General features: G+C 38.5%; 1 protein-coding gene and 1 long non-coding RNA gene across 3 annotated transcripts in view; one reads left to right on the top strand and one right to left on the bottom strand.

Moving 5' to 3' along the window:
• The window catches only part of LOC136250936 (uncharacterized), a 44,168-nt gene that overhangs the window by 9,245 nt on the left and 8,720 nt on the right, over positions 1-26,203 (bottom strand). The window contains exons 2-3 of one of the 2 annotated variants that reach the window (XM_066043282.1): positions 5,922-9,307; positions 5,457-5,614 (exon numbers count right to left, since the gene is read on the bottom strand). The exons of the other annotated variant lie outside the window; for it this stretch is intronic. Of the exons in view, the coding sequence (XP_065899354.1) occupies positions 5,923-9,307 (3,385 nt within the window). The 3' untranslated portion in view covers positions 5,457-5,614; position 5,922. Of the gene's footprint in view, positions 1-5,456; positions 5,615-5,921; positions 9,308-26,203 lie in introns of those variants that run through there. 2 annotated transcript variants of the gene reach the window in all.
• LOC136250937 (uncharacterized) lies at positions 18,411-25,464 on the top strand. Its single transcript, XR_010698848.1, has 5 exons — positions 18,411-18,637; positions 23,585-24,554; positions 24,616-24,792; positions 24,972-25,246; positions 25,305-25,464. It is a non-coding gene; the product is annotated as an uncharacterized lncRNA (long non-coding RNA).

The raw sequence follows: 26,203 nt of genomic DNA, 5'->3' as shown, positions 1-26,203 counted from the left end.
ATGAGAAAAGGTTTTGGGAAATGGGAATCCTGGGATATGTGTCTCCGAAAGTCCTGCCTGCAGAATGCTGTGTTCTTTTATGTTGGGTTACATTTCACATTACGAGGAGTGCAGGAACAATATGATTTGGTACCTTGACAATTTGCTTGTTTGCCTCCAGATGTCAGTGTATACAATAAGTGTGTGTACTACCAATACACAGAGTTTATTTCTAAGAACAACCAGCACAAATTTAAAGACCATGAGTCAGGAAAGGTATCTTGAGCATATGCTCAAGTTGATCAAGAGTGCTGTATTGTTAAATTACTTGACAAATACCTTGCAAAACTGCCTCCTGATTCACCCGGCTTCTACATGCGCCCTGTTGATAAACGTCCAGTTTCTGAATCAGGGTCATGGTACACTAAGCAGCGTGTTGGAGTTAACAATTTTAAAAAGATACTACCTTCAATTAGTGCTGTGTCAATGTGCTCAACAAAATATACAAATCATTCATTACGTGCTACTTCTGTCACTAGAATGTTTGCTGCATCAGTCTCTGAGAAATTAATCGTAGAAAAGTCTGGCCACCACAGCCTGAAGGCATCAAGAAGCTACGAAAGAACAAATCCAAACATGGAGATGGCACTTGATGCAGTAATTGCAAATTCAAAGGAACAGTTTGCTGTACCACAATCAGGGACTGTACCAGATGAAGCATCTACAACTGAGAGGTAACTACTGATAGATCAAGCGTCAACAAGTGAGAAGAAACTAGATCCTGTGTGCAGCAATAAAGAGCCACCAGGTCATACATTCTCAGGAGTCATGAACAACTGTACTATCAACATATCGTACAAGTAGTTTTAAGGATAATAATCATGAGGAGTTTATGTTGATTACTGTTCACAAAATAATAGTAACTGTATGCATTGAGTACAGTTTGTACACTTTATATTGCTTAAAATCTAACTGTTCTATAACTACTCAATATAGAACACTTTGCTGTTCTATAACTGCTCAATATAGAACACTTGTGCTTGTATGGCAAATATAGAACACTTTTTTGCTTTGATCCTCCCACGCAAAGTTCTTTATATATATATAGGTTTACAGCCTTAATTTACCTCACTTATTCCACCTCAGTAGCCAAAACATGCACTGCATGTATAGATCTAGAGCAGTGAACTGTATTGAGGATAATATGTACTGTGTATGTACAATTGCACTTTACTGTACATTGCATGCAACTATTGTATGAGTAATGAATGTGGTGATACTCCTACATTTAAACCCAAGATATGCTGGGCTGCTGGTAATCAGGATCAATGTGTTAACCTTAGCTAACCACAGGCTAAGTTGTGTTACTATGGCAGGTCATGGATAGTGGTACAAGCTACCTGGGCCACTGGCTTTTAAGCTTCTCAGAAATAATTCGAATCCAGGGTGGATGAGCAGGCTGACAAAGTAGACATATAATTAATTACAAAGGGGTAATTTAATGAAGCTAATGAACAGATCGCCACTTAATACTCTAACTAATGACCCCCACGAATGGAATTAAGTACAGTGGAACTGAAGGATAATACTGTGGATAAGATTCAGACATTTACACATATCCAAATCCCAAAGTAACAATAGCTACATGATCATGGAACAAAGGTGAATCAGTTGCTAAGTCAGGCCACCACATTAGAAGCTATGACAGTGTTTTCAAATAATCAAGCACACAAGCTCGCTCACTACGAGTTAGTACAAGCCTATATCTACAAGTACACCACAAAATTTGGAATTTTCAACTAGAGTAGGGACCATAGCACATTGGTAAGTACTAAAACAAGCTGGAGTAGTGCATGACATTAAATCACAGTAAAACAATTAAGAAGTGTTACATTCCTACGGTGCTCAAGATACCATAATGGAAATGCACAGTAGGGACATGACAATTCTTATTGTTTTACTGTGATGTAATATTGTGCACTACTCCAGCCTGTTTCAGTACTTTTAATCGATGCGGTATATATGGTCTCTACTCTAGTTGAAAATTCCAATTTTTTTGGTGTACTTGTTTGTTTGCTTTTTTTGTAAAATAAAATTATTATGACTGGTGAACCCATGCATACCGCATTAAAAGAAAGAAATGGTGCTGCACACCCCAGCGATCAATTATCATCTGAAAAGTGAAGTATCCATTACGCTTCGTTGTCAGGTATGTTCAACCCGTTACACAGCATTACAAACCACGAACTGTTCGAAAAGCACCTCTGCAATCAAAATAGCCACTAGGAACACAGGGATGATTTCCATTACAAAAGGAAGCCATTACATGCTACCGCCAAATTGACATATTTTGCTGTCAGCAAAGATGAATGGGACACAAAGGAGGACACTGGTAAGTCCATGAAGAATGCATTGTACGTACTGCGGTATGCCAAAAGGCACTTGTCCTGTTGAACTGATGTCGAACAGTGAAAACCTGTAGCCTTAGCTGTTATCAAGTTAACTTGTCAGAAAGTATCAGTCAGTTAGTCAGTCACTAGAACATTGTTGTTGTCAGGGGCGGTGGAGCAGGCCAAAAAGTGAGGGGGCCAGGCCACTGTAAGGTGAAGACCAAAAAAAAGAAAGGTCACTGCCTGCTGACAATAGCTGCTCTCCACCAATTATATCTCCTTATTTATAACTACACATACGTAGCTGAGTAGCTTGCTACACTGCTTCTCTGGATACTGTGACTGCTCTATTAGAGTATCCAGATCCTGACTGTTCCATTATTATTATTATTTTTATTATTATTAAAGCTTTACAGTGGCCTGCACTGAAGGTGTGACAGCAACATGTGCTGCAGCCTTTGGATTAACCTAACCTAACACACTGGAACTGGAGACTTGAAGATTACATTAGAGTAGATTACATTAGAGTATCTCGATCTTTTCTTGCAATAAAAGTGGGGGGCATGGCCCTGCCCCCCCCCCAATCTCCACCACCTATGGTTGTTGTTGTTATTGTCAACACTTTACAGTGACCAGCACTGAAGGTCTGACAGCAACATGTGCTGCAGCCTTAGGATTATCAAGGACTTAGACTTAATGACTTGACTTAGTGACTGATAAGGTGTAACAGAAAAAGGGGCCAAAGTAAGAAAAAAATCCAGGATTCGAACTACAGGTCACCCAATGTCTAGTCAGGGCCAAACTCAGTTAGTCAGTCATTAGAACATTCTGTTCAATAATTAAAAAAGTATTCCATATCAAGTTGTTGACAGCATTTCGGGTTGATCTGAAGGTTTGTTTGGGCTTAGTTTTACTTAATCAATACTGCCTCATCACTATCAGGGAGAATTAAGGTTGTTTTTGGGTCATGTGCCACTCCCAAACCTTTGTGGTCCTCACTATACAGTACTATGGTAATGTATGATACTGCAACTGGAGTGTACCTAACAATATGGTCAATAGTATATCATACAACTGAATTGTCAACTTTAGCGGCTGAAATTCCAGCTATACATACAGACTAGTGTAGCAATGCTATTTACATCAACAGCAGAAATAAATGCCATTAAGAACATCAACAAATCCCAGCCACATCTTCCACACACGTTTCTAGTCCCACTACTCAACATACTAATACTGTCAATGCCTGATGCCAGAAGTCTATACAATCAACCACAGGGATCATTAATTTTCATATATATTCAGTTGGGGGATATCACACTACCCAACAATTTCTATAAGACATTTTATTACCATTCCATATGTGACCTTTATCAGAAATTCTAAGATTGTTTTATGCAGCCTCCTAAAAAGAGAACACTCCAATATGCTATCAGATTTAATGGCAGCATATCCAGAAAGAAGATTGTAAATCTGCAATAGTTTATACAAGTACACAGAAAAATTTGGAATTTTCAACTAGAGTAGGTACCATAGCACATTGATAAGAAGTACTAAAACAAGTTGGAGTAGTGCACGATATTAAATCACAGTAAAGCAATAAGTAGTGTTATATCCCTACTGTGCATTTCCATTATGGTATCTTGAGCACAGTAGGGATATAACACTTCTTGTTGTTTTACTGTGATTTAATATTGTGCACTACTCCAACTTGTTTCAATACTGTTTATCAATGTGCTATGGTCCCTACTTTAGTTGAAAATTCCAAATTTTTCTGTGTACTTGATTTTTAACTTTTTTTTGTAAATATTTATTATGACTGGTGAACCCACGTATATATACCACGTCTGAAATGGCACCGCACGCCCAAATTATTGTCTGAAAAGTGAAGTGTCCATTACGCTTCGTTATCAGCTTTGTGCAACCCGTTACGCAGCATTTCGAATCAAGAACTGTTCGAAAAGCACCTCTGCAATCCATGCATACCAAAAGAAATGGTGCCGCACGCCCTGGTTATATCAATTATCATCTGAAAAATGAAGAATCCATTATGCTTCGCTGTCGGCTATGTTCAACCCATTACACAGCAGTACGAATCAAGAACTGTTTGAAAAGCTCAAAATAGCTATGACAAATACGGATGATTTCCGTTACATGGAAGGGAAGCCATCACGTGCTATCACCAAATTGACACTTTTCGCAGTCAGCAAAGATGAATGGGACACAAAGGAGAACACTGGTAAGTCCATGAAGAATGCATTGTACGTACTGCGGTATGCCAAAAGGCACCTGTCGGGCTGAAGCAACTTTGAACAGTGAAAAAATCAAGCCCGTAGCCTTAGCCATTATCGAGTTACGCTTGTCTGAAGGCATCAGTCAGTCAGTCACTAGAAAATTCCGTTAAATAAATTATTTTTAAAATTCCGTAGCAACTTGTTGAAAGCATTTCGGGTCGATCTGAAAGCTTGTTTGGGCTTAGTTTTACCTAACCAATACTGCCTCATCATCGACAGAGGAAATTGAAGCTTTTTGGGGGTGATATTATTTCGTGGTCCACGCCTACTCCTTTGTGGTCTCTACTATACAGTTACTATTGTACTGTATGATTACCAGAATTTCAACTACACAAGCACCTTCTACATTGGTACAAGAAACAGTAGAAGTCATCCCACTATTGGTGGACAAAATAAATTAAATCCTCAGTGTCCAACAGGTAGTGTGGATACAACAAGTGTACATCTCCCAGGTAAAAAAACTTGCAAGAATCTTGCTATCTTGCATCAAATTCTTGCTAAAATCTTGCCAATTCTTGCACTTGTGCAAGTAAAAAGGTCCTTTACTTGCACAATTCTTGCAAGATACTTGCCCAATCTTGCAAGATTTTGACGTGCACGTAAAAACCAATCTTGCAAGATTACATGTGGGCTTGCAAGATCTTGGACAATTTTATTCAATCTTGCAAGGTTTTTTTTTTTTTTTTTACCTGGGCTATAATATTTACATCGCATTGCAGTATGCAAGGCTGAGAACATGAAGATATATAAAGTCAACAGTGAACAACTTGAGAGTTAGCAGTCAATTCAGTAATTTAAATTTGGGGAGATATTAAATGCTATAATAATGCAACCTAAAAGTTCATCAAATTAACACACACAAATGAAAAAAAGTGAATGTATGAAATCTAAATTGTGTAATATGTATTAAGTTAGTCACTTTTGCTTGCTTGATCTTTCCCTTTAGCTGATCTAGACAGAGTATACGTACACAGATAATTGCTAACACATAATTATAACCTACTTATCTATGCATGCAAAATACATTAATTATAAAATAAACAATCTTGTAAGTAAAACAGAATGAGACTACATCTAAGAAAATTGAAAGGAAGTTCTACAAAATGACATTGGGAAGGTAAATTGTTAATGTAAATTTATGATCAAATAGTAAACGACTAGGCTCAGACAAAGCAGTGCTATAGAGTTGTAAACAACTAGACCAACTAGTCTCCTAAGACCTTATAGCCAGCAACAAGAACGATAGCAAAATAATTACCTTAATTCTCAGCTTCATTGGAAGAGCGTCTTTCATTCCTTAATCTTTGGTATGGCATTTTAATGGGGATCTTATTCTTCAGGAAAGCTATTGTGGCAAACAGCAAGGGGAATATCATCAAAACTGCAATAATTGCTATGGTTGAAGACCTTGAGAAATTGTAAGTATTCAAGTTGACAACAAGTACCATCGTCAGTAGGATTACCCCATCAATCACATTGAGAGTTTTACTGTTATATGGTTGAATACAGACATGAATGGCAACAGTGATGGTACAGAAAGTTTGCAAAAAGTACAACATGGTGTCATAGTTGCTGATTATGTAGACTATTAAAATGACACCTTGTCGGCACACTAGATAGTAAGCAGCAAACCACTGGTATCCATCCTTATAACATGCTTGCACCTGGTCAAGATATCCCTTCACTTTAATTAAGTTAAAATATTTCTGCAGGAGACGGTCAAACAATAAGAAAAATATAAGACCATGAATAACCAAGATTTCAATACAGAATGCTATGATGGCATAAGCAATGTGACGACCATTAAAATATTTGTTTGATGGAGACAAATACACATACACACCATCAACATCTTGGTAGTGCAGTGGCCTCAACAACTGAAGTGAAGTGGTGGCTAATGATGTATAAGCTAGTAACAGTAGAAGGCAAATAACACGGATGATGCAATCCTGGACAACTTTTGATTCAGATAAGTTCATAGAACGGTTTACAATAATAACAACAGTCACCACCAAAACAAAAACAATCACTGCATGAGAGAAACGAATAAAGTGTTGATCAATTCCACTCAATCCTTGCACTAGGCAAAGTCTTCCAAGAAACTGTGGAGTCAGTTTAGCAAGACTTGATAAAATGGAAACAAACTGGAACAGTCCATCAGAAATGTACAGATTATTACCCAACAAGATATCCACTATGCTATAGTAGTAGATGATACCATAAGCATATCCTATAGGTGCATTGTTAATAAAGTACATCAAAACAAATATGACTACTACCACTGCAATCCAATACAACACTGTCAACACTACCACTAGTACTGTTATTCCAGCAGAACACTTGTCATTACTAACACAATCAGGAGTGTCATATGATAATGAATACCCTGGACTACATTCACCACAAGCTGGTCCTCTCCTGTGTGGACTACACTGATCATCTTGATTGGCTGGAAGTCTGTAAAAGCCAGTTATAGTTTCTGCGTGAGTGCTAAATTCACAATAGTACTGAGGACACAGTGACACAGTGTGTGTTTCAATAACATTACCAAACCAGTATCCTTGTTTGATTTCAGTGTAATCTTCCTGACACTGTACAATATCACTATCACTATAGCAGGTACATTGTTGTGTGCCAACATCAAACACAAATCCACTAAGACATGGTGATAACTCAAATGAAAAATCTATGGTAAGTTTTTTATATTTTGGTGAAAGCAATGAAGACATATTAATGGTGATGTTAATATTGCTTTGCACGTCATCATCTCTATCTACGGATAGAACTGTAATTTCAGATATACCATCATGGGCAAGAACTTTGTTATTGTATAGTCTGTATGTATTATTATAGTTTATACTATCCAGGTTAAATTGCACTGCTTCAGCAACATTGTTGAAATAGTCACATACAGTGGCATTAAAGTTTACTGATTGACCCAGCATGTTTCCATGTTGTATATAGCAGTTGTTAGTATTAACAGAGTCACATCCTGGTGATGAGCATAAGTTTATCTGATAAGGTGAAGTGCTTATTTCAGTTCCATTAAAATCAGAATAGCTGAAATTGTGGTATGGTATGTAACCAATGGAATTGCTATCATTGTAGTCTCTAATGACATCACATGATTCTGGTATACTGAAATACATTGAGTTACCAGTGATTCCAGCAGAATTGTTAATAAACACAACATCAGAGTTATATGGTAAACTGGTAAACACCACACCATGGTGAGAACAAGTTAGTGGCAAGTCTACATAAATAGCTCCACCATGTAATGATGCACTATTGTTGATAAATAATATTGTGGATTCTTTACCTATAGCAACTTGTGTATTATCTTCAATGTAAATCGCTGCTCCACTTTCTGCTGAATTGTCTTGATATACTATTAAACCTTGCAAGATGATTGTTGGTAATGAAACACGCAATGCAGGTCCAATATTGTTAGTAAAGTTTGATGATATTATTGCTATACTTTGATAAGCTATAACATTTTGATAACTATCAATATAAACTATGCTATGCATTTCACCGATATTGTTATAAATGTTACAGGATGACATGACAACTTCTGAAAAAGGACTTAGGAACCATAGAACAACACCTACTCCTTCATCAGCAATTTTACCATTTTCAGGAAAAAAAGGTTGTTTCGTAATTTTAAATGTACCCTTATTCTGAAAGACTGACACTTCATTCAACCAAACTGTACTGGATACTGCATCATTTACCACCATCAATGAGCCATTACTGTTGTATGCAAAAGTAGAAGAGTTGACTAGCAAATTTAAAGGACTACCATTTAAAAGTAGTACAGAGCCTCCTCCACTATTGTTAACAACTTTTACTCCATGAAGCTTTACATCCATTTTTGTGTTTATAGTTCTACATGAGATGTAGGCACCTAAACCTCCACTAGAGGTTATAGTGGTATTTACAAGATAAATGTTCAAATGATTAAGTTGAACAATATAGAGATACAACACACTGTTATTTGGATTTTTAATATTATTAAATTCTCCATTGTGGTGGAATGTAGTATCCACAATAATGAAATTATATGTGCTTTGCAAAATTCCAGTACAATATAAGCTACTATACCATTTACACCTTGACGAGTTGGCAACATGGTTGTAAAGAAAATTACTATTTTTAACTTCAACATAACCTGATTTTATTGACAGGAAAACTGCTATGCACACACCACTATGCTGAAAGGTGCTTGACAAGATGGCTAGATTTGTAATGTTTCCGAAAGCTATTCCAACTGTAGAATTAGATTGATTGGTATTACCACATTGATCCCATATAATTCCCTCTATTACAACATTTTTACAATACAGAATGTAGAGAATTCCAGAGTTGTTACACATGATGGTAGCACCGTTGCCAGATATTGTAATTCTATTTAGGTGTCGTATACTGTTAAGACCATGTAATGGTACTGACTGAGAAGTGATATGAATAATGGTATGGCTTTTAAGGTGCTGCAAAGCATTTGACAATGATCCACAAGGGCATCTTCCATGTTCGCAACAGTTAGTACTGCTGTTTCCTTCATTGTTGACTGTTATCACATTGCTATGGCTGATTGCAAATAAGCTAGTCCAAACAGCAGCAGCAGCAGCAGCAACAAACATGCTATTGTAAGATATGCACTGTAAAATTTTATTTCATTTTATGAAGAATAATGCAAGTGCAACACCTACTGTATGTACTATCACATATGTGTGGATATATGCATCTAATGACAAGCAGAAAGTAAGAATTGGTAGTACTTTAGACATTGTGACACACGATAATGTGTCATGTGGCCAAGTACAGCTGGTATGAGTGCATGACAGACAAGTGTGTATTTTACAGGAACAAAAAATGCTTTTTTCATGTGTCTTCATTTTTTTCCCTTCTTTTAAATCTTTCCATTTTCACTCTAGAAAAATTGTAATAACTCACACATGCTTTGGTTGATTTAATACCAATTTGGCAGGCAGTAAGAGCATAATGCTGATTGCAGTACTTTTAAGTCCATTTTTTTGTATGAAGTAATTTGTTGTCACACCTACAGGGTATATGACTTGACGGAATTGCTTGAAAATTGCTCTGTACATGAAGTAACTATCATAGTACAAACCTTCTGTGGTTCAAAAGAGATTGAGATGATGGTCATAGAGATAATTATAATGCCTAACAGGTGCACGATCTAGTTTCATAAGTAAAGAAAAATTGTAAATGAGTTGAGAATTTGCAATGTAATTACTGTAGAAGAGTTTAAGAAGAAATTGGATTCAATTGAATTATAATGCAAAAGCTACATCAAAATACTCTATAATAGTGCAGTCACCCTATTAGAGTGTTCAGCTACATTACAAACCACCCGACCCAGTAGAGAGTTCAATTATGTTACAGCTAACCCAGCAGAGAGTGCAGCTACATCAAGTCATTCAGTAGAGACTTCAGCTACATTAAAACTCTATATTATAAGTCTCCCTGTAGAGAATTCCAGCCCCATTACAAGTCACCTAGTAGAGAGTTTAGCTATGCTACAAGTCTCCCTGTAGGAAGTCAAGCCACATCACGAGTCACCCAGTAGAGAGTTCAGTTATGTAACAAGTTCCCAGTAGAGAAATTGGCTATGTAAATCGTTACAAATTTCCATGTAGACAGTTCAGCTACATTATAAGTCACCCAGCGGAGATTTCAGCTACTTACAAGTCACCCAGTAAACTATACATTAAAAAGTCACCGTTCAGTTATGTTACAAGTCTCCCTTTAGTGAGTTCAGCTACTGTAACAGCAAGTAACAAGTGTTCCTGTAAAACGTTCCGCTACATTATAAGTAACCCAATAGAAATCAGCTACATTACAAGTACCTGATTTTGGAAAATAATGCATGGTATTTCATGCATGCCATAGATGATTCTAAGGGGGGGTAGGGAGGGCATACTTTTAAAAAATCTTGAAAGTTGCAGTATAGATTGGTGTTGTTGTTTTTAGCATTTTTCATGTTTTCAGGAAAAATTTTATGGTGTTTTCAAGCCTTCAAATTGCAAAAATCCTGAAACTTCTAGGGGTTACACCTCCAGACCCCCCTGAAATTCTACTTTATATTACAGCCATACAGCAATAGTCATGCTGCTACCTACTTGCCTCCCCCCCATAGGTCAGGTTTAGAATCGTCACTGCATGCTCACTTGTACTATGTATGCATTGTAGCCTCTAATATTGGTAAGAGCATGCATAACTTTTATAAAATCAATATTTGTACTCAAACTAATACAGGAATATCAGTTATTAACTGCTAGCTAGTTAGAGCTAACATACAAAAATTACAAACATGTATATTAAGAAAAAGGGTAGTGTGTCATACGGCCCAAGAAGCTGGCGCGCCACCCGTGAGTATATTAACAGGAAGAAAGAAAGCGCAATTTTCACACTTATGTAGCTCTGTGATACCTAATCCGATTGGAACCAAATTTGCTAGAGAAGTGCCGGCCAGTTAGTGGAGTCTACATACCAAATTTGAAGAAAATCGCTCCAGCCATTTCCGAGATATGAGTGAGCAAAATGTTGTTTTAATTTCTTCGTTTTTTTCTTCTTCATCTTCTTCATTTCGCACACTTCGCAAAATCCGCCATAAAACACGAACGCGTGCTCGGATCGAGCTGAAATTTGGCACGCTTAAAGGGCGCAGTAAGGCGGATCTCCGTACCAACTTTGGTAGGAATCCGATGAACAATCACGGAGTTATGACCGATGACTCCGTGATTGACTATGCACTTCACAATTGTGAAGTGCATATGTGAAGTGCATAGTCACGTGTCCCGAGTAATGGCGTCAGAAAACGCTACTGCCACAGGGACCCTGGATATCGTCTGCGGGACTTTGCAGGCTAAGTTGTTAACCGGTGACTTATCCAGTGGTTCCAGCCTTTGTATTTTGTTGGACTCTAAGACCATTACGCCATGTCAGTTTCAGCGTGAAGCAGGAAAAGCCGTGGCTAAGAATTGAAAGACCACTATCCGTTATAAGGACAAACCCTTGAAACATTTTCTAGAAAACTACGTGGACTCATCTGGAAAACATTGCTGTTGCTTCATTATTCCTGATGACGCCCCCCCTTCTCCGGTGAGGACACAATCCCCTATACATCCTACCCCACGGGATTCTCCTCGTCCTCCTGAAGTTCGGGATTCTCTGTCTCAGGAGTCACCATCTTGTCCTGAACTTCCTGAGTTTCCACCAGTGGCAAAGTGTGATTTTATTTGGGGAACTAAAGATTCTAGCAGAGTTTGTGAAGATCTGAATGTTGTCTATAGAGAGGTGGTTCATTGGCGAAGAAACATGTTTGAAGTACCTCGTGGTTCAGCTGGTAAGGCCTTTGTTTGTGAGTTGGCAAGATTGTTTCATGCTGTGGGGCAGGGTCTGCCTTGGAGTCTATTGCCCTCAAGGCTGTGTTCGTGGCCTGCTCAATCTTGTTACAATGTACTTCTCCTTGTTCTAAACCTGTGGACAATGGAAGAATTCTGGGTGAGAGGATGGTACTCTGGAGGAATGGCGACCTTCTTGGTCTCTTACACGAGGGAAAAACTATTCAGGCCCGTTTGAAATCTGGATGGGGGCGTCAGTCAAGTGATCACTCCTCTTGTCTATTTGCCAAGTTAATGTTTGAAGGAAAGACCAAGGCTGCCCTCCAGCTATTGGATGAACAGGGACATGGAGGAGTTCTGAATTTGAATGACAATGTTGTTGTTGATTCCACAACTTATTCAGTTAGAGATGTCCTTAAGTCTAAGCATCCTTCTGCACAGCCTTTACATGTGAACTGTTTACTGCCTGATTGGGCTAATCCACCTGTCATCCATCCTGTAATATTTGACCCTTTAGATGGCTGTGTCATTCGTTCTGCTGCATTCCGGACCACGGGTGCGGCTGGTCCTTCTGGTGTGGATGCTCGCTGTTGGAGACGTCTCTGCACTGGTTTCCACTCAGTTTCAAGTGAGTTGTGTGCTGCTTTGGCTTTGTTTGCTAGACGTATCTGTACTTCATTTATTTCCCCAGAAATTCTTTCCCCTTTTGTGGCTTGTAGGTTGATTGCTTTAGACAAGAGGCCAGGAGTGAGGCCTATTGGAGTTTGTGAAGTTGTGAGGAGAATTGTGGCCAAGGCAGTCCTTTCCGTTATCAGAGAGGACATCCAAATTGTGGCTGGTCCTCACCAGATGTGTGCCGGTCAAATGGCGGGTGTGGAGGCTGCTGTTCATTCAGTACGTGAGCTTTTTGGTAATGAGGATTGTGATGCTGTTTTACTTGTGGATGCAAGTAATGCTTTTAACTCATTGAACAGGATAGTTGCTTTACACAACATTAGACAGCTCTGCCCACCCTTTGCTCCAATCTTGATTAATATTTACCGGTCTCCAGCTAGTTCATTCATTTCAGGTGATGTAATACTGTCGGAAGAGGGAACTACCCAAGGGGATCCGTTGGCCATGCCCTTTTATGCTTTGGCCACAATTCCACTTCTGGGGTGTCTCCCTTCGGGAGTGGAGCAGGTCTGGTATGCTGATGACGCTTGTGCTTGTGGGAAGTTGACTGTTTTGCGTAAGTGGTGGGACTGTCTGTGTGAAATTGGCCCTTCGTTTGGGTACTTTGTTAACATGACCAAAACTTGGCTTATCATCAAGGGACATTTGCAGCAGGATGCTGCTTCAGTCTTCAGTGGTTCTGGAATTAGAATATCTATGGAGGGCCGCCCTTATTTGGGGGCTGCTATTGGGTCTGATAGTTATGTGAATAGTTTTGTTGTTGAGAAGGTTAAGGGCTGGTCTGCAGAGGTTAAGAGGTTATCAAGATTTGCGGAGAGTCAGCCCCATGCTGCATACTGTGCCTTCACCCATGGTCTATCCAGTCGTTGGCTGTTTGTTTTTCGAACAGTTCCTTGTGTGTGTGATGCTTTTCAGCCACTTGAAGATATGATTCGCCAAGTATTTATTCCTACTTTAACTGGCTGTTCACCGCCCAGTGATAGTTCACGGCTCCTGTTTGCCCTTTCTGCTCGGTGGGGAGGCCTGGGTATTTTTGTCCCCACAAGAAGATGTGTTGGTGAGTTGGCTGCATCTCGTGATGTCACGGAACCTCTTAGCCAATGTATATTGAATCATGATTTGAGTTTTGTTGAGGCTGTTGCCTCTCAGCAAGCCAGAAAGGCCCTATTAAGGAAAGCCAAATCTGAACACTGTTCTACACAATTTGCTGAGCTATACCAACAGCTTGGGCCTTCCTTGAGGCGTGCGATGGACTTGGCTACTGTTAGAGGTGCTTCAAGCTGGCTCACCACCTTACCTTTGAGTGAGCATAGTTTCACTCTCCATAGATCTGCTTTCCAGGATGCTTTGGCTTTGAGGTATGGTTGGTCCCCACTTCGTCCTCCTTCCTTTTGTGCTTGCGGAACCTCCTTTTCTGTTGAGCATGCTTTGTCCTGTCCCAAAGGGGGTTTACCTTCCTTGCGTCATAACGAGATTAGGGACCTTACTGCTACCCTTCTTACTGAGGTTTGCTCTCAGGTGTGTGTTGAGCCAGAGTTACAGCCGGTTCAGCATTCTGATGAGTTTCCTCTTGCCACCTCTAATACTCAGGATTCGGCTCGCTTGGATGTTGCTGTAAACGGCTTCTGGGGTGGTCGTTCGGAGAGATGTTTCATTGATGTCCGCGTTTTTAACCCTTTTGCTCCTTCTAATAGTTCCTCCTCTCTGTCGTCCACCTTTAGGAAGCATGAAAAGATTAAGCATCGTGCTTATGGTCAGCGGGTTCGAGAAGTGGAGCATGCCACTTTCACTCCAATTGTTTTGGCTGCCACTGGCGGTTTAGCCCATGAGGCTACTGTTTTTTATAAGCGACTTGCTTCTCTTCTGGCCCCAAAGTGGGGAGATGATTATTCTGTGGTTCTGGATTGGCTGCGTTGTTGCCTGAGCTTTTCGTTTTTGCGCTTGGCAATTCAGTGTATTCGTGGGGCACGGTCTTCCATTGGTGTTTACACCAGGACTCCACAGTCAGTGGACTTAGTAACTGTGGAATCCCATTTGTCTGCTTAATTTTGCTCAGTTGTCCAGCACTTGCAATCTGTGCTGGGGGTGGTAGGAAAGGGCAGTCCATCAAGCCCGGGTTAAAAAAATAAATAAATAAATAAAAAACGATTATTTTTCGTAAAATAAGGTCGAAAGTCTGTCACGCCTACAGGGTAAACCCCTTGGAGGAATCAGTTGAAAATTGATATGTAGATGGAGCAACCATCGTAGGAGTGCCTGTTTGTGGTTTGAAAGGAATCGGGATAAAGACCATGGAGATATGACACAAAACCCAACCTGTGTCAAAATTACGCGATCGGTTTTTATGAATAAAGAAATATCAGTTTTCATGTCTACCAGGCAAACCGCTTAGAGCAATGAGCTGAAAATCAGTATGTAGCTAGAATAATCATCATAGAAAGTCCTTGCAGTAGTACAGAAGAATTGGATTATAAACCACTGAGTTATGATTTGAAAGGCAACTATGTGTAGCAAATTCGAGATCGAGATACTCTAATAGAACAGTCACATTTATAATTTACTCAATTATATTACATTGCAAGTTACTCTGTAGGGAATTCAGCTACAAACAAGTCACCCTGTAGTCAGATCAGCTAGAAGAAGGTACCTAATAGAGAGTTCAGCTACAAAGAAACCATCATGTAGAGAGTTCAGCTCAAACAAATCACCCTGTAGAAAATTCAGCTACAAACAAATTGCCCTGTAGGAGATCAGCTAGAAGAAGTTACCTTGTAGAGAGTTCGGTTACAAAGAAACAATTATGCAGAGAGTTCAGCTGCAAACAAATCACCCAGTAGAAAGTTCCGCTATGAACAGATCACCCTATAGAGAGTTCAGTTAGAAACAAGTCATCCTGTAGAGAGATCAGCTAGAAGAAGTCACCTTGTAGAGAGTTCAGCTACAAAGAAACCACAGAGTTCAGCTTCAAACAAATCACCTGTAGAGAGTTCAGCTAGAAACACGTTACCCTGTAGAGAGTTCAGCTAGAAGAAGTTACATTGTAGAGAGTTCAGCTACAAACAAGTCATCTGGTAGAGAGATCAGCTAAAAGGATCACCTTGTAGAGAGTTCAGCTACAAAGAAATCACCCTGCTTCATCTTTTCTTCTTCCTGTGGTAAAGAAAAAAATGATAGGTTAAAAAGCCCTCCGGCTTTGGGGTATACAAATACAAAAAGAAGTGAAATCTAATCCAAAACAGCGAAGCTGTAAAAAAGAGTGTGGCCCTCAGAAAGGCTATGGTGAAAAAAGATGTGAAATCCAAGGTGGCGGCCAAGAAATGGCTGTGATGGTAGGTTAATGGTAAAAATTTTAATAACGACAATTCAGGTGAATTTTGTGCCAAGGCTAAGTGGGATCAAATTCACCTGAATTGTCGTTATTAAAATTTTTACCATTAACCTACCATCACAGCCATTTCTTGGCCGCCACTTTGAATTTCACCTCTTTTTTCACCATAGCCTTTCTGAGGGCCGCATTCTTTTTTACAGCTTGGCTGTTTTGGATTAGATATATCATAGCTAGAATAAAATGACCATGGATTACCTTGTGGTCATAATGGCATGATGCTAGATCGCTGCCAAAACAAAGATCATTACAGAATATACACTCCAGTAATCAATCAGCATCTGCACTTTCCTGAATTTATGCTGATCAAGAATTAGCAAAGGCAACAATATAATTCAAACATCAGTTGTGTGACATATGCAAACTTCAGAATCTGACATGGGTTTGATTTCTACCCAGTGGTCATAGTCAACGTACAACACTTAACAGTATGCATGCAACTCCTATAAAGCAATTTCATAACACAGCATCCAGTATAACTTTTCAAACCTGAAAAACAGTCTCGAGGAGTTCTTAGATTGCGATTGTGCCCTGTAAGTCATGAGATTGGTCACGTAAGAGCTGATGGGCAGCATTAACTCTTGTCATACTAGTGTAGCTGGGAGTGAGTAACTTAACTCTTGTCATACTAGTTGTGTGTAGCTAGGAGTGAGACGCTTAACTCTTGTCATACTAGTTATGTGTAACTGGGAGTGAGACGCTTAATTTGATCTTTAAGCTTGTCTACTTGCTTGATCTTTCATTAATATCGTGCTGACATCAACTACAATTGGTAATCTATCAAGTACATTGCAGCAGTAGTTGGACTGCTGCTTAACTTGTGGTCAGAGTTACTGTTCAATAAATTGCTGCAAAAGTAGAAAATTTACAATGAGTCACTGCTTATAAGTGATGACTCTACAATGGTTTGTTCACCTTAAAGTGGTGAGTACAATGGGTGGCTGCTTATCTAGAAGTGCATGGTTGCCAACTGTACAATCTTTATTTAGACACTGATCCGGTAATGCTTACTCATTCTACAACTATATGGTCCCTTTCTGAGTACTTCTTCGGTGCACGTGTTGCCAATGCTGATTCAAATGATCCTCCTTGCCGGAAAATCGTCAGAGTGTCTGGCATACGGGTTTGCATAAATTTGGCCAAGAATTTGGCTTGCTGAAACATTGATATTGCATCACAAAGATCCTCAGCAATAATTTAAAATCCACCAAAGCATTCGACAATTTACTCTAGTCAAAGATGTACCAGTGCAGAGCAAATGTTCACACCACCACACTTACGTGCCAAAGCCACGTGTAGTTTTCAGAATGCAAAAATCGTTGAACTAGCTAGCTAGTTTATTATGAATCACATGAATGCCATCCAAATAGCCCAAGAACTATTCATACATGACTGCCATATGAATAGCCACTCCAAAATTCTATTTTGCTATTAAAATGTATTGAAATAAACTGGGTAAAAATATGCATACTACATAAAATTTTATGCATGTTTCAATTGCTTTGTGATGTACTGAAACAAAGCTCAAATCAATAAAACCTACCAGATGTTCCTGTTCATTGGGAGAAAGAAAATCTTTGTTTTGTGTTCATACTAGTGATGTGCGATATATCGAAAAAATATCGATTTTGCGATAATTTTGTCGATATCGTTATTGTATCGATTTTCGATACTGCTTTAGCAGATTTCGATATTTATCAAAAAGGTAATATTTTGCCATAATTTTGCTATTACAATGTATTGAAATAAACTGGGTAAAAATATGCATAGTAATAAAATTTTATGCATGTTTCAATTGCTTTGTGATTTTACTGAAACAAAGCTCAAATCAATAAAACCTACCAGATGTTCCTGTTCATTGGGAGAAAGAAAATCTTTGTTTTGTGTTCATACTAGTGATGTGCGATATATCAAAAAAATATCGATTTTGCGATAATTTTGTCGATATCGTTATCGTATCGATTTTCAATACTGCTTTAGCAGATTTCGATATTTATCAAAAAGGTAATATTTTGCGATAATTATCGAAATATCGAAGAATATTTCGATAAATCTACAGCATTTAGTGTGTGATTGCGCAATCATGCTAGAAATGAAGGCTGGTTCTGTACTATCTATATAGCCACTTTAAAAAACTTGTCTGCCAGTTTTCTAGGCTTATTAGCAATAGTTTGTGTGCAAATTGTATTTCAAGCATATTTATAAATATCGGCCGCCCACGCAATTACACCACCCACACAATTAAAAATTATCGAAAATCGTATCGAAATTTCAATATTTACCCCAATATTGTATCGATATAATATCGAAATAAAAATCCTGATATCGCACACCACTAGTTCATACAGTGTACGGTATGTGAGTTATGGGCACTTATGTATGATGCGGTAGAAATAAAGTTTACTGTCATAATTTAATTGTTGAAATGGCCTTCTTCTTTGTCCACACAGAGATGCACAGGGAAAACTCTATACCTCATGGTGAACAGACTGAACCAAGCCCCATCTACATACCTTGTTTCAGTTGTGAGTTATGATAAAATAAGTAAGCGCCTGTAATTTATTTGCCGTATTATTGTTACACAAATCAAGTTTATTCCTGCCCAAACTGTCTATCACTATAACTCCAAAACTATTCATCACAAAAGGCTGAAACTTTGGCTGTCCACTCCTTTGTTACAATAGATAACAGAGAATTATAAAATGGAATTTGAGGAATTTGTAAAAACTATCAGTTTTTAGTGGGTCACAATTGATAAATGTATAGTAGCTAAACAAATAATTTAAAATCTTTTCCCTCATAATCCTCATTCCTGTAGTAAAGAAAGACAAGTTAAAATAAATACCCAAAGCTGGCCATAGGCTTGCTTTAGGTATGAATTAGTGATCTCTAATATGTAACAGCCAAGCTGTAAAAAAGGGTGCGGCCTCCAAAAAATCCAGGAAAAATATATGTGAAATCCAAGCGCTGTGAAATGTAATATAGGCCAGTGTTTGCATATGCATCACCTGTATGGGACCTCCATACCTCAAATAATATTGCAGAGAAAAGTGGCCAGATTTTGCCTTAATGATTTCTCAAGTCCCCAAGGTACTGATCACTTGTACCTCCTAAATGAATTGTTTAGCACCTGAGAAACTAAACAGATTAAATTATCCGTTATAGTAATTTAAAAAAAATCCTAGATTCCACTTCAACTGACAAGCAGCCATACAATAGAGGTGAATGTATTTCATTTTCTCCTTTTTTGGTACTACAAAGAAGAAGTTTTCGAGTATAGGGTTTCTAGAAAATTTTGAAACTTTGGAAGCACTTAGATTGGATTTTAGGTCAATAATCCAATGCTTTAATTAAACCATAATATTGTAAGGGAACATATCTTAGCATGCAAAGCAAACTAGCATGTTAAAGTATGCTATTCTAGGGGACCTGGGGGCATGCCCCCAGGAGATTTGTGATAATTAGAGATTGAAAGTTATTTTAGCAGTATCACAATGTAATTAATAAAATAATTTATTGTTGTATTAGGGTGACTGACCTCTTAGGGTATCTCAGTCTTGGTACTAAGTACAGAATATTAGATCCTCTATAATTTAATTAAAGTGACGCTGATTTCGCCACTTTATTAGAATTTAATCAGCAGGACTGTCCAGGGTCATAATGCTGATGTACAAATTAAAATAAGTTTATAGTAACTAATATAGTGAGTGCTAGTTTTCATTTAAAATTTTCTACACAGTCAGCCTCAATAATTTTATCATCCAGTCTATTTCATTCAGGTACAACTCTTGGCTGAATAATTGCCTGACTGTTGTATTAGGGTGACTGTTCTATTAGAGTATCTCTTGATCATTTGAAAAGGTAAAGTGTTGCTGAAGATTGTATAGCTATAATGGATGTTAGTTAAATGCAAGCTAATCAAAAAGCAGCCAAGCTGTAAAAAAAAGTGTGGCCTCCAAAGAACCAGGGTGAAAAAAGATGTGAAATTCAAGGTGGCTGGCGGCCAAGAAATGGCTGAGATGGTAGACTAATGGCAAAACAGTTTATGACAATTTAGGTGAATTTGCATTACCTCCTCTAAGTTTCACTAGGATTTGGCACCAAATTCACCTGAATTGTCGTTATTAAATTTTTTGCCATTTACCTGCCTTCGCAGTCATTTCTCAGCCACCACCTTGTTATTGTTATTATTTGTTTTTACTGTGCAGAAATCACAAATGATTATAACACAAAGATAAAATTGCTTGAGTTATTACAAAAATTATCCAGGGAAGGGGAATTAACTATGTAGGGGGAGGAGGTTCCAATGTTTAATCACAGAGGGGGAAAAGGAAAACTTATGCAAGTCAATGTGTGTAATCAGTTGCTTGTAGTATCCTTTTCTTAATCATGGATCATTAGGGGTAAAGTAATCTTTGGGATATCAACAAGATCATTAATAATTTTATACATCATTATAAGTTTAGCTATCTCTCTTCTTTAGTGCGCTCAGCATGCTAGTAACACTAGAGTTGCTGTGTAGTGGTACTATAATCCAAGGGTAACGATAGTCCATTTCCATGCAAGCTAAAGTATTTGCGGAATCTCAAATGAACACCAATTTACACAGATTGTGTAACATCCAGTGTCCTTCAGGAGGCCCTAAAACTGTGGCGTATCTAGACTTTCCCTATTGGTAGGGCACAGTTAGGGCCTCGGCTATAGGACACTGTATATGCTGCTGAAGGGGCATCCCCCACCCAGAAAAAATTTGAATTTCAATAGCTGCAAAATGGCATCTGAGGCCATTTCATCTACAAAAAAATGCATTAGATGTTTATGAAGTGATTTATTTATATATTTAACCTATTCAAATTGTACAGTAACATCAGGCCAATGAAACTTGATTACCAGTTTCTTGCTCAGATTTTTGAGAATTTGATGCGAGTGGATGGTTATTCATTATTATTCCCCAAGTTAGCCAGAGTCCAATCAAAATTTTCCATGTGCTGGGATTGCCACTTCGTGTGAAAAAGCATCCAGCAAAATAAGAACGTTAAACTAACTTTACCTGATGGTTGATTTCGACCATAAAACTTAACTCTAGTAAAATTCACCTCTAAGAGTCTTCTTTTGCTGGCATTTTATCACAGTTTGGCAGTATGCCATTACCGGTTTCATGCCTTTCAGGAGCTCTGGCTAATCCTGGAATAGCTGGATGTGGTTGTACGATGCTGTGGTGTTGGATAAAGACCTATAGTGTAAGTTTCCCCTAGTGTTAACCACCTTTGGGCGGTGAATAGGTCGTAATTTGACCTAATCCATCTTTACGCATTTCTCTTTCCTACGAAACTGCCCTGTTGGGGGCAGTATACGTCTATTAATGCCTAATAACTCACCTACATATGTGACCGGATTTGCAACAAGGGGTCTTCCACACACATCCAATTTACCAACTTTGACAACTCATAACTTCAGATTGGAAATGGCTATTGATTTGAAATTTGGTCAGTATTGAGAGCCAACATAGCTTAGTAGTTAGAGAAAGTTTCAGGTTAATATGTTTGTTGAATACTGAGTTATGGTCTTCTGACACTGTGAAAAAAAGGGATATAAGATGGTATTTCCAGTGGCTTATTGAATACAAAAAACCTTGATATAACCTATATTATACTAACAATCTCACATAAGGCTTTAGTTAATGTGTTAAACATACTGAAACCATATATGTGATGGTATAGTGTGGGAATTATATTAGATATAAGCTATTTGAGGTAATGTGGTAAATAAACTGAAACCATATATGTAATAGTAGAGTATGGATTATACTAAAGTATAAGATGAGTATAATGCAGGATTTATATTACGGCTTATTTGTATTCAATAAGCCACTGGAAATACCATATTATATCCCTCCTTTTTTCACAGTGTGAGTTCATAGATGTGTGTGGAAGACCCCTTTTTGCAAATCCGGTCACATATTTATTCTATCACTGGCATCTAATTTACTCACATAATAATATGTCTTGGCATGAATTTAGCGAGGAATTCAACTTGCAACATCATACAGTCTGGTACAAAAACATGGCGATTTGGGTGTGGTCCATTGTGTAATTTTTGGTTACCATGGTTTTGAAACTGCTCTATAACTTAAAAAAAGGACCTGGACTGTTCGTTTCATTGATTCACAGCACAACGGAAGTGCTGGTTTCAACTGTTAGAAATGACTGAAGAACAACATACACCTCATTCTTGTATATGCTCTCGACATTTTCTGGGTGGGGATACCAGCCAAGAACCACAACTAAACTTAGGCAAGCAGTTTCCATCTCCTATTAAAAAAAAAACTACCAAGGGCAAAGAGAGCAAAGGCTAGAGAACATAGAAAAGAGCTTTCCACTATTAGCACTGCATCTAATACTGTTTCAACACCTGCAGACACAGCACCAGAGCAGCTTTCACTCACTGCTATGAAGTCTCAGAAAAAAAAGCCCGAACCTTTTTGAATCGAGCAAATCCAGCATGATGACAATTTGTTTTGATTCTACACAGGATTTATCTCTTATGAGGTTTTTTTTAGCTTTTTATGAGTTTCTGGGTCCAGTTGTACATGAATGAGCTAAATTATTGGGGTGCAAAAGAATGACGCACTGGCCAATGGAATTATGAATGCAAATTGAGCCCCATTAACCAGCCTTTTTTAACATTAGTTAAGTTGAGACTAAACCTTAAGTTAAAAGAATTGGCTTTTAGGTTTGGTATATCTACAAACTTAGTATCTCGGTACTTCACAACATGGGTGTTTTTTTGTACCACCATTTTAAAGAGTTGAATTGGTCACCAACTGTGGAGCAAGTGATGGGAACCTTACCATATTCTTTTCAAATGTCATATCCCAGCACATACGCCATAATTGATGGGAGTGAAGTTTTTATTGACACACTATCAAATTTGTTTATGCAGTCCTCAACTTGGAGCCAATACAAACATCATAATACAGTGAAATTTTTGGTTGCATGTACTCCTAATGGTGCCATCAACTTTATATCTCCAGTGTTTGTAGGGTCCATTACAGATGTACAGTTAACGAGCTCCTCTGGCTTCCTTGAAACACTCAAAGATAAACCAGGCATATCTATAATGGTAGACAGGAGCTTTACAATTAGACATGCTCCAAGAGTTAAATGTCAATTATAATACCCTATAGAACCTTTGTCTTAGCATGTAATGTATATATGAAATCAAGAACTGGTAAATGTTCCTGTAAGTGTGGTTGTTATTGTTGTTGTCGTCATTGCAATCGCTGTGGTTGTAATTCCGATGTCACTGTTGCTGGCGGTGGTATCATCAGAGTTGTTGGTACTGCTGATATAGCTTTTGTTCTCACACTCGATGTTGTTGTTGTCGTTGTCATTGTTGAGGTTGTACTTATTGGCTGTGTTGTCTTCATGCAAACATGAAATTTTGTAATGGCAGTTCTGTTCTTATTGTTTCGTGATCATCTATTTTCAGATTCCTGATGGGTAAACCCAAATTGCAAACTGGACTGACAATCTCTGGTCCAATGCAATTGTCATAGAATTCTATCAGTTTGGGCAAAGAGAATTATGCCAGAACTTAGCATCAAAATGGACCCTTTGTACACTGATCCCAACTGTGGTATATACAACGAAGTCACACCATGATCTTCCCCCTATGGTCATTTGTCCTTGGACCTGCACATAGTAAGAATGGCTTATTTGAAGAACCACTGATTCTTTACCATCTGCTTTCCTCACTGTAATACAAAAGAAGCCAGGAAAGGCACATGCTTCTACAGGTGATACATTACGAGCAGTATATGGACATTTAATTTCCAAGAACCCAAATGGCTGCTCTAAATTAGATGGGTCATACACTGCACCATCTGGCGAAGCTCCTAGATATGGGTGGGATTAGCTAATATGAAAACCACATGATACAACTGACAACTCAATGTGACCATGGCTGTGCATATACTGTATTAAATATATTTCTGCTGGGCAACTGCTTCATGAGTGATACCCCAGTCGGTTGCTGGAGATGAAAACTGCTGTGGTTGTAGCATCCTTTTTACCAAGCTATCTGGAGGAGTCTATGTAGAATTGATCCAGATAGTGATGCAGTTAAACGGTATCGCCTGGCATCATACCACAATGATGATGTACACTGTTGTCTAGTGTTGCATTTAACTTCTCGGATTTGTTCAGCAGAGATTGACAAAGTTGCTTTAAACGTTTCAACCATTGCTTTCAAGGAGTCCTTGTCAGGAAGCCGTAGATCAGTTGGCTCTGAACCATTGCGGGTTTGAAAATGCTCATCAAATAATAGTGATATGCACAGATGATTACCACTGATTTTCTCTAATAAAGTTGAAAGATTGTTTTTTTACAGTACCTCTGTATTGTACTGGCCGGGGATCAAAATCATTCAAAAGAACTAACTTTCGCATCTTTGTTTTCCCGTAAGTACATTTTTCAAACTGTACCTGTGCCATTGGCAATGTGCTTTCTTTCATCTTTTAGGTGGTTTCCACTGGCACAGAAGAGATGTAATGGGCGTATCATCATCAAGGGAAGAGAAATACAGCAATTCATTTGGCGGATTAAGTTGAAATCGTGGCATGGTCAGAAATTCCAATGTGTGAAGCAAGGCTGATGCATGAGTGCTGCTGGCTGACAACCTGAAATGACAAAAAATGTGTAAGTGAAAATATAGAAACTTAATACATGGGAGTCTTTGGTGTAGTTTTATACATAATTTTCCTTCTATTTTGTATGTGTTATGTAGGGTGTGCATGCATGAGTTCTAAAACGTACCCTGCTGCACATCCACAAGTTGCACATAAAACATGGGCATAACCTAAATCATTTTTCCCCAGCATTATCCATACTTGATAACTACCAGCTTTCATAGAAGGTCTCATGGTGGATTCAATGTGGAAATTGATTGAGTGCTGCAAGTTTACAGACATCATTTGGAGACCACTGTATGTAACCTCTGGTTAGTGCTCTAAATGTACTTCTTCCATCGGGTTTCTCTGGCAAGATATGAGTAGACCATGCCAGAGGTAATACAAGGAAGTTTTTGATTGACTTCATTAACGTTGGCTTCAGTTTTTACCTCCCAACCAGAAAGCAGAGCACATGTAGGAAGGTCAGGTGGTTCTGTGTACACTCCATTGTTGTTTATAGCTGTTGCATCTTTTATACAGGTATGAGCCATCAACAGCCACTACATCTAAACCCTCATCCTGAGCTTCATGGATCCTAGCACAGTATGCAAGACAAGTTCATCAACAGTGTGAATTAATCCCATGATGCATATTTACACTTCACTGTTAATTTTGGTATGTGCAAATTGTGCGTTAAATATTACCGTTGATCAACTGAGGCTTTCTCCAACTCAAAGCTGGTTTAATGTCATGACAGAAAAGCCATCTCTTTAAAGCTGGGATACCATGAATTTTGAATGGTTCTGCTAGCTCAGCTCCTGGAACATTAGTTGCAGTAAGCTTCACCTAAAGTCCTGAGCTCATGACAGGCTCGTTGTTGCATGACGCTTGCTCCATGATAGACGCTACCAACGCTAGAAGTACTGTATACTTACAAGCAGCAAACAGTAACTATAAATAGCATGTACAGCCCACATGAAGATCACGTCATTCTGGCTTGTGTAATATCCCATTGCTGCCATTCAAGGACCAACAACACGCCTATGAATTGCTTTATTAATATTCGTTCTTGTAATAGAGAAAAACAGTACAGTTTGTGCACCTGGAGCGCTCAAAGTTTCCAGTCCCATAGGAATCAATACATTTTAGGGCCTCCTGAAGGACACCAGATGTTACACAGTACCAATTACCAACCATGACATTCCTTAGCCCTTGCGTGAAAATGGGTTATTGCTACTCTGCATTTTACTTAGAAAGTTAGTTCAAGTCATGGCATACATCCTGGGCTCCCAGTAATTTTTTAAGTGCACTGTCAAACTGCCAGTACATCACAGAGTTTGTCCTGCCAAAACATAAATATGTACTGGTACCCAGTTTTAAACTTTCAGTACTAAAGATGTACTTTCAGTACTAAAGATATATATAGTCATGCCAAAAAA

This window comes from Dysidea avara, chromosome 3 (genome assembly GCF_963678975.1).
Source record: "Dysidea avara chromosome 3, odDysAvar1.4, whole genome shotgun sequence".
Taxonomy (NCBI): Eukaryota; Metazoa; Porifera; class Demospongiae; order Dictyoceratida; family Dysideidae; genus Dysidea; species Dysidea avara.
The sequence above is the reverse complement of the archived record's forward strand: the minus strand, read 5'-3'. Positions and strand labels throughout refer to the sequence as shown.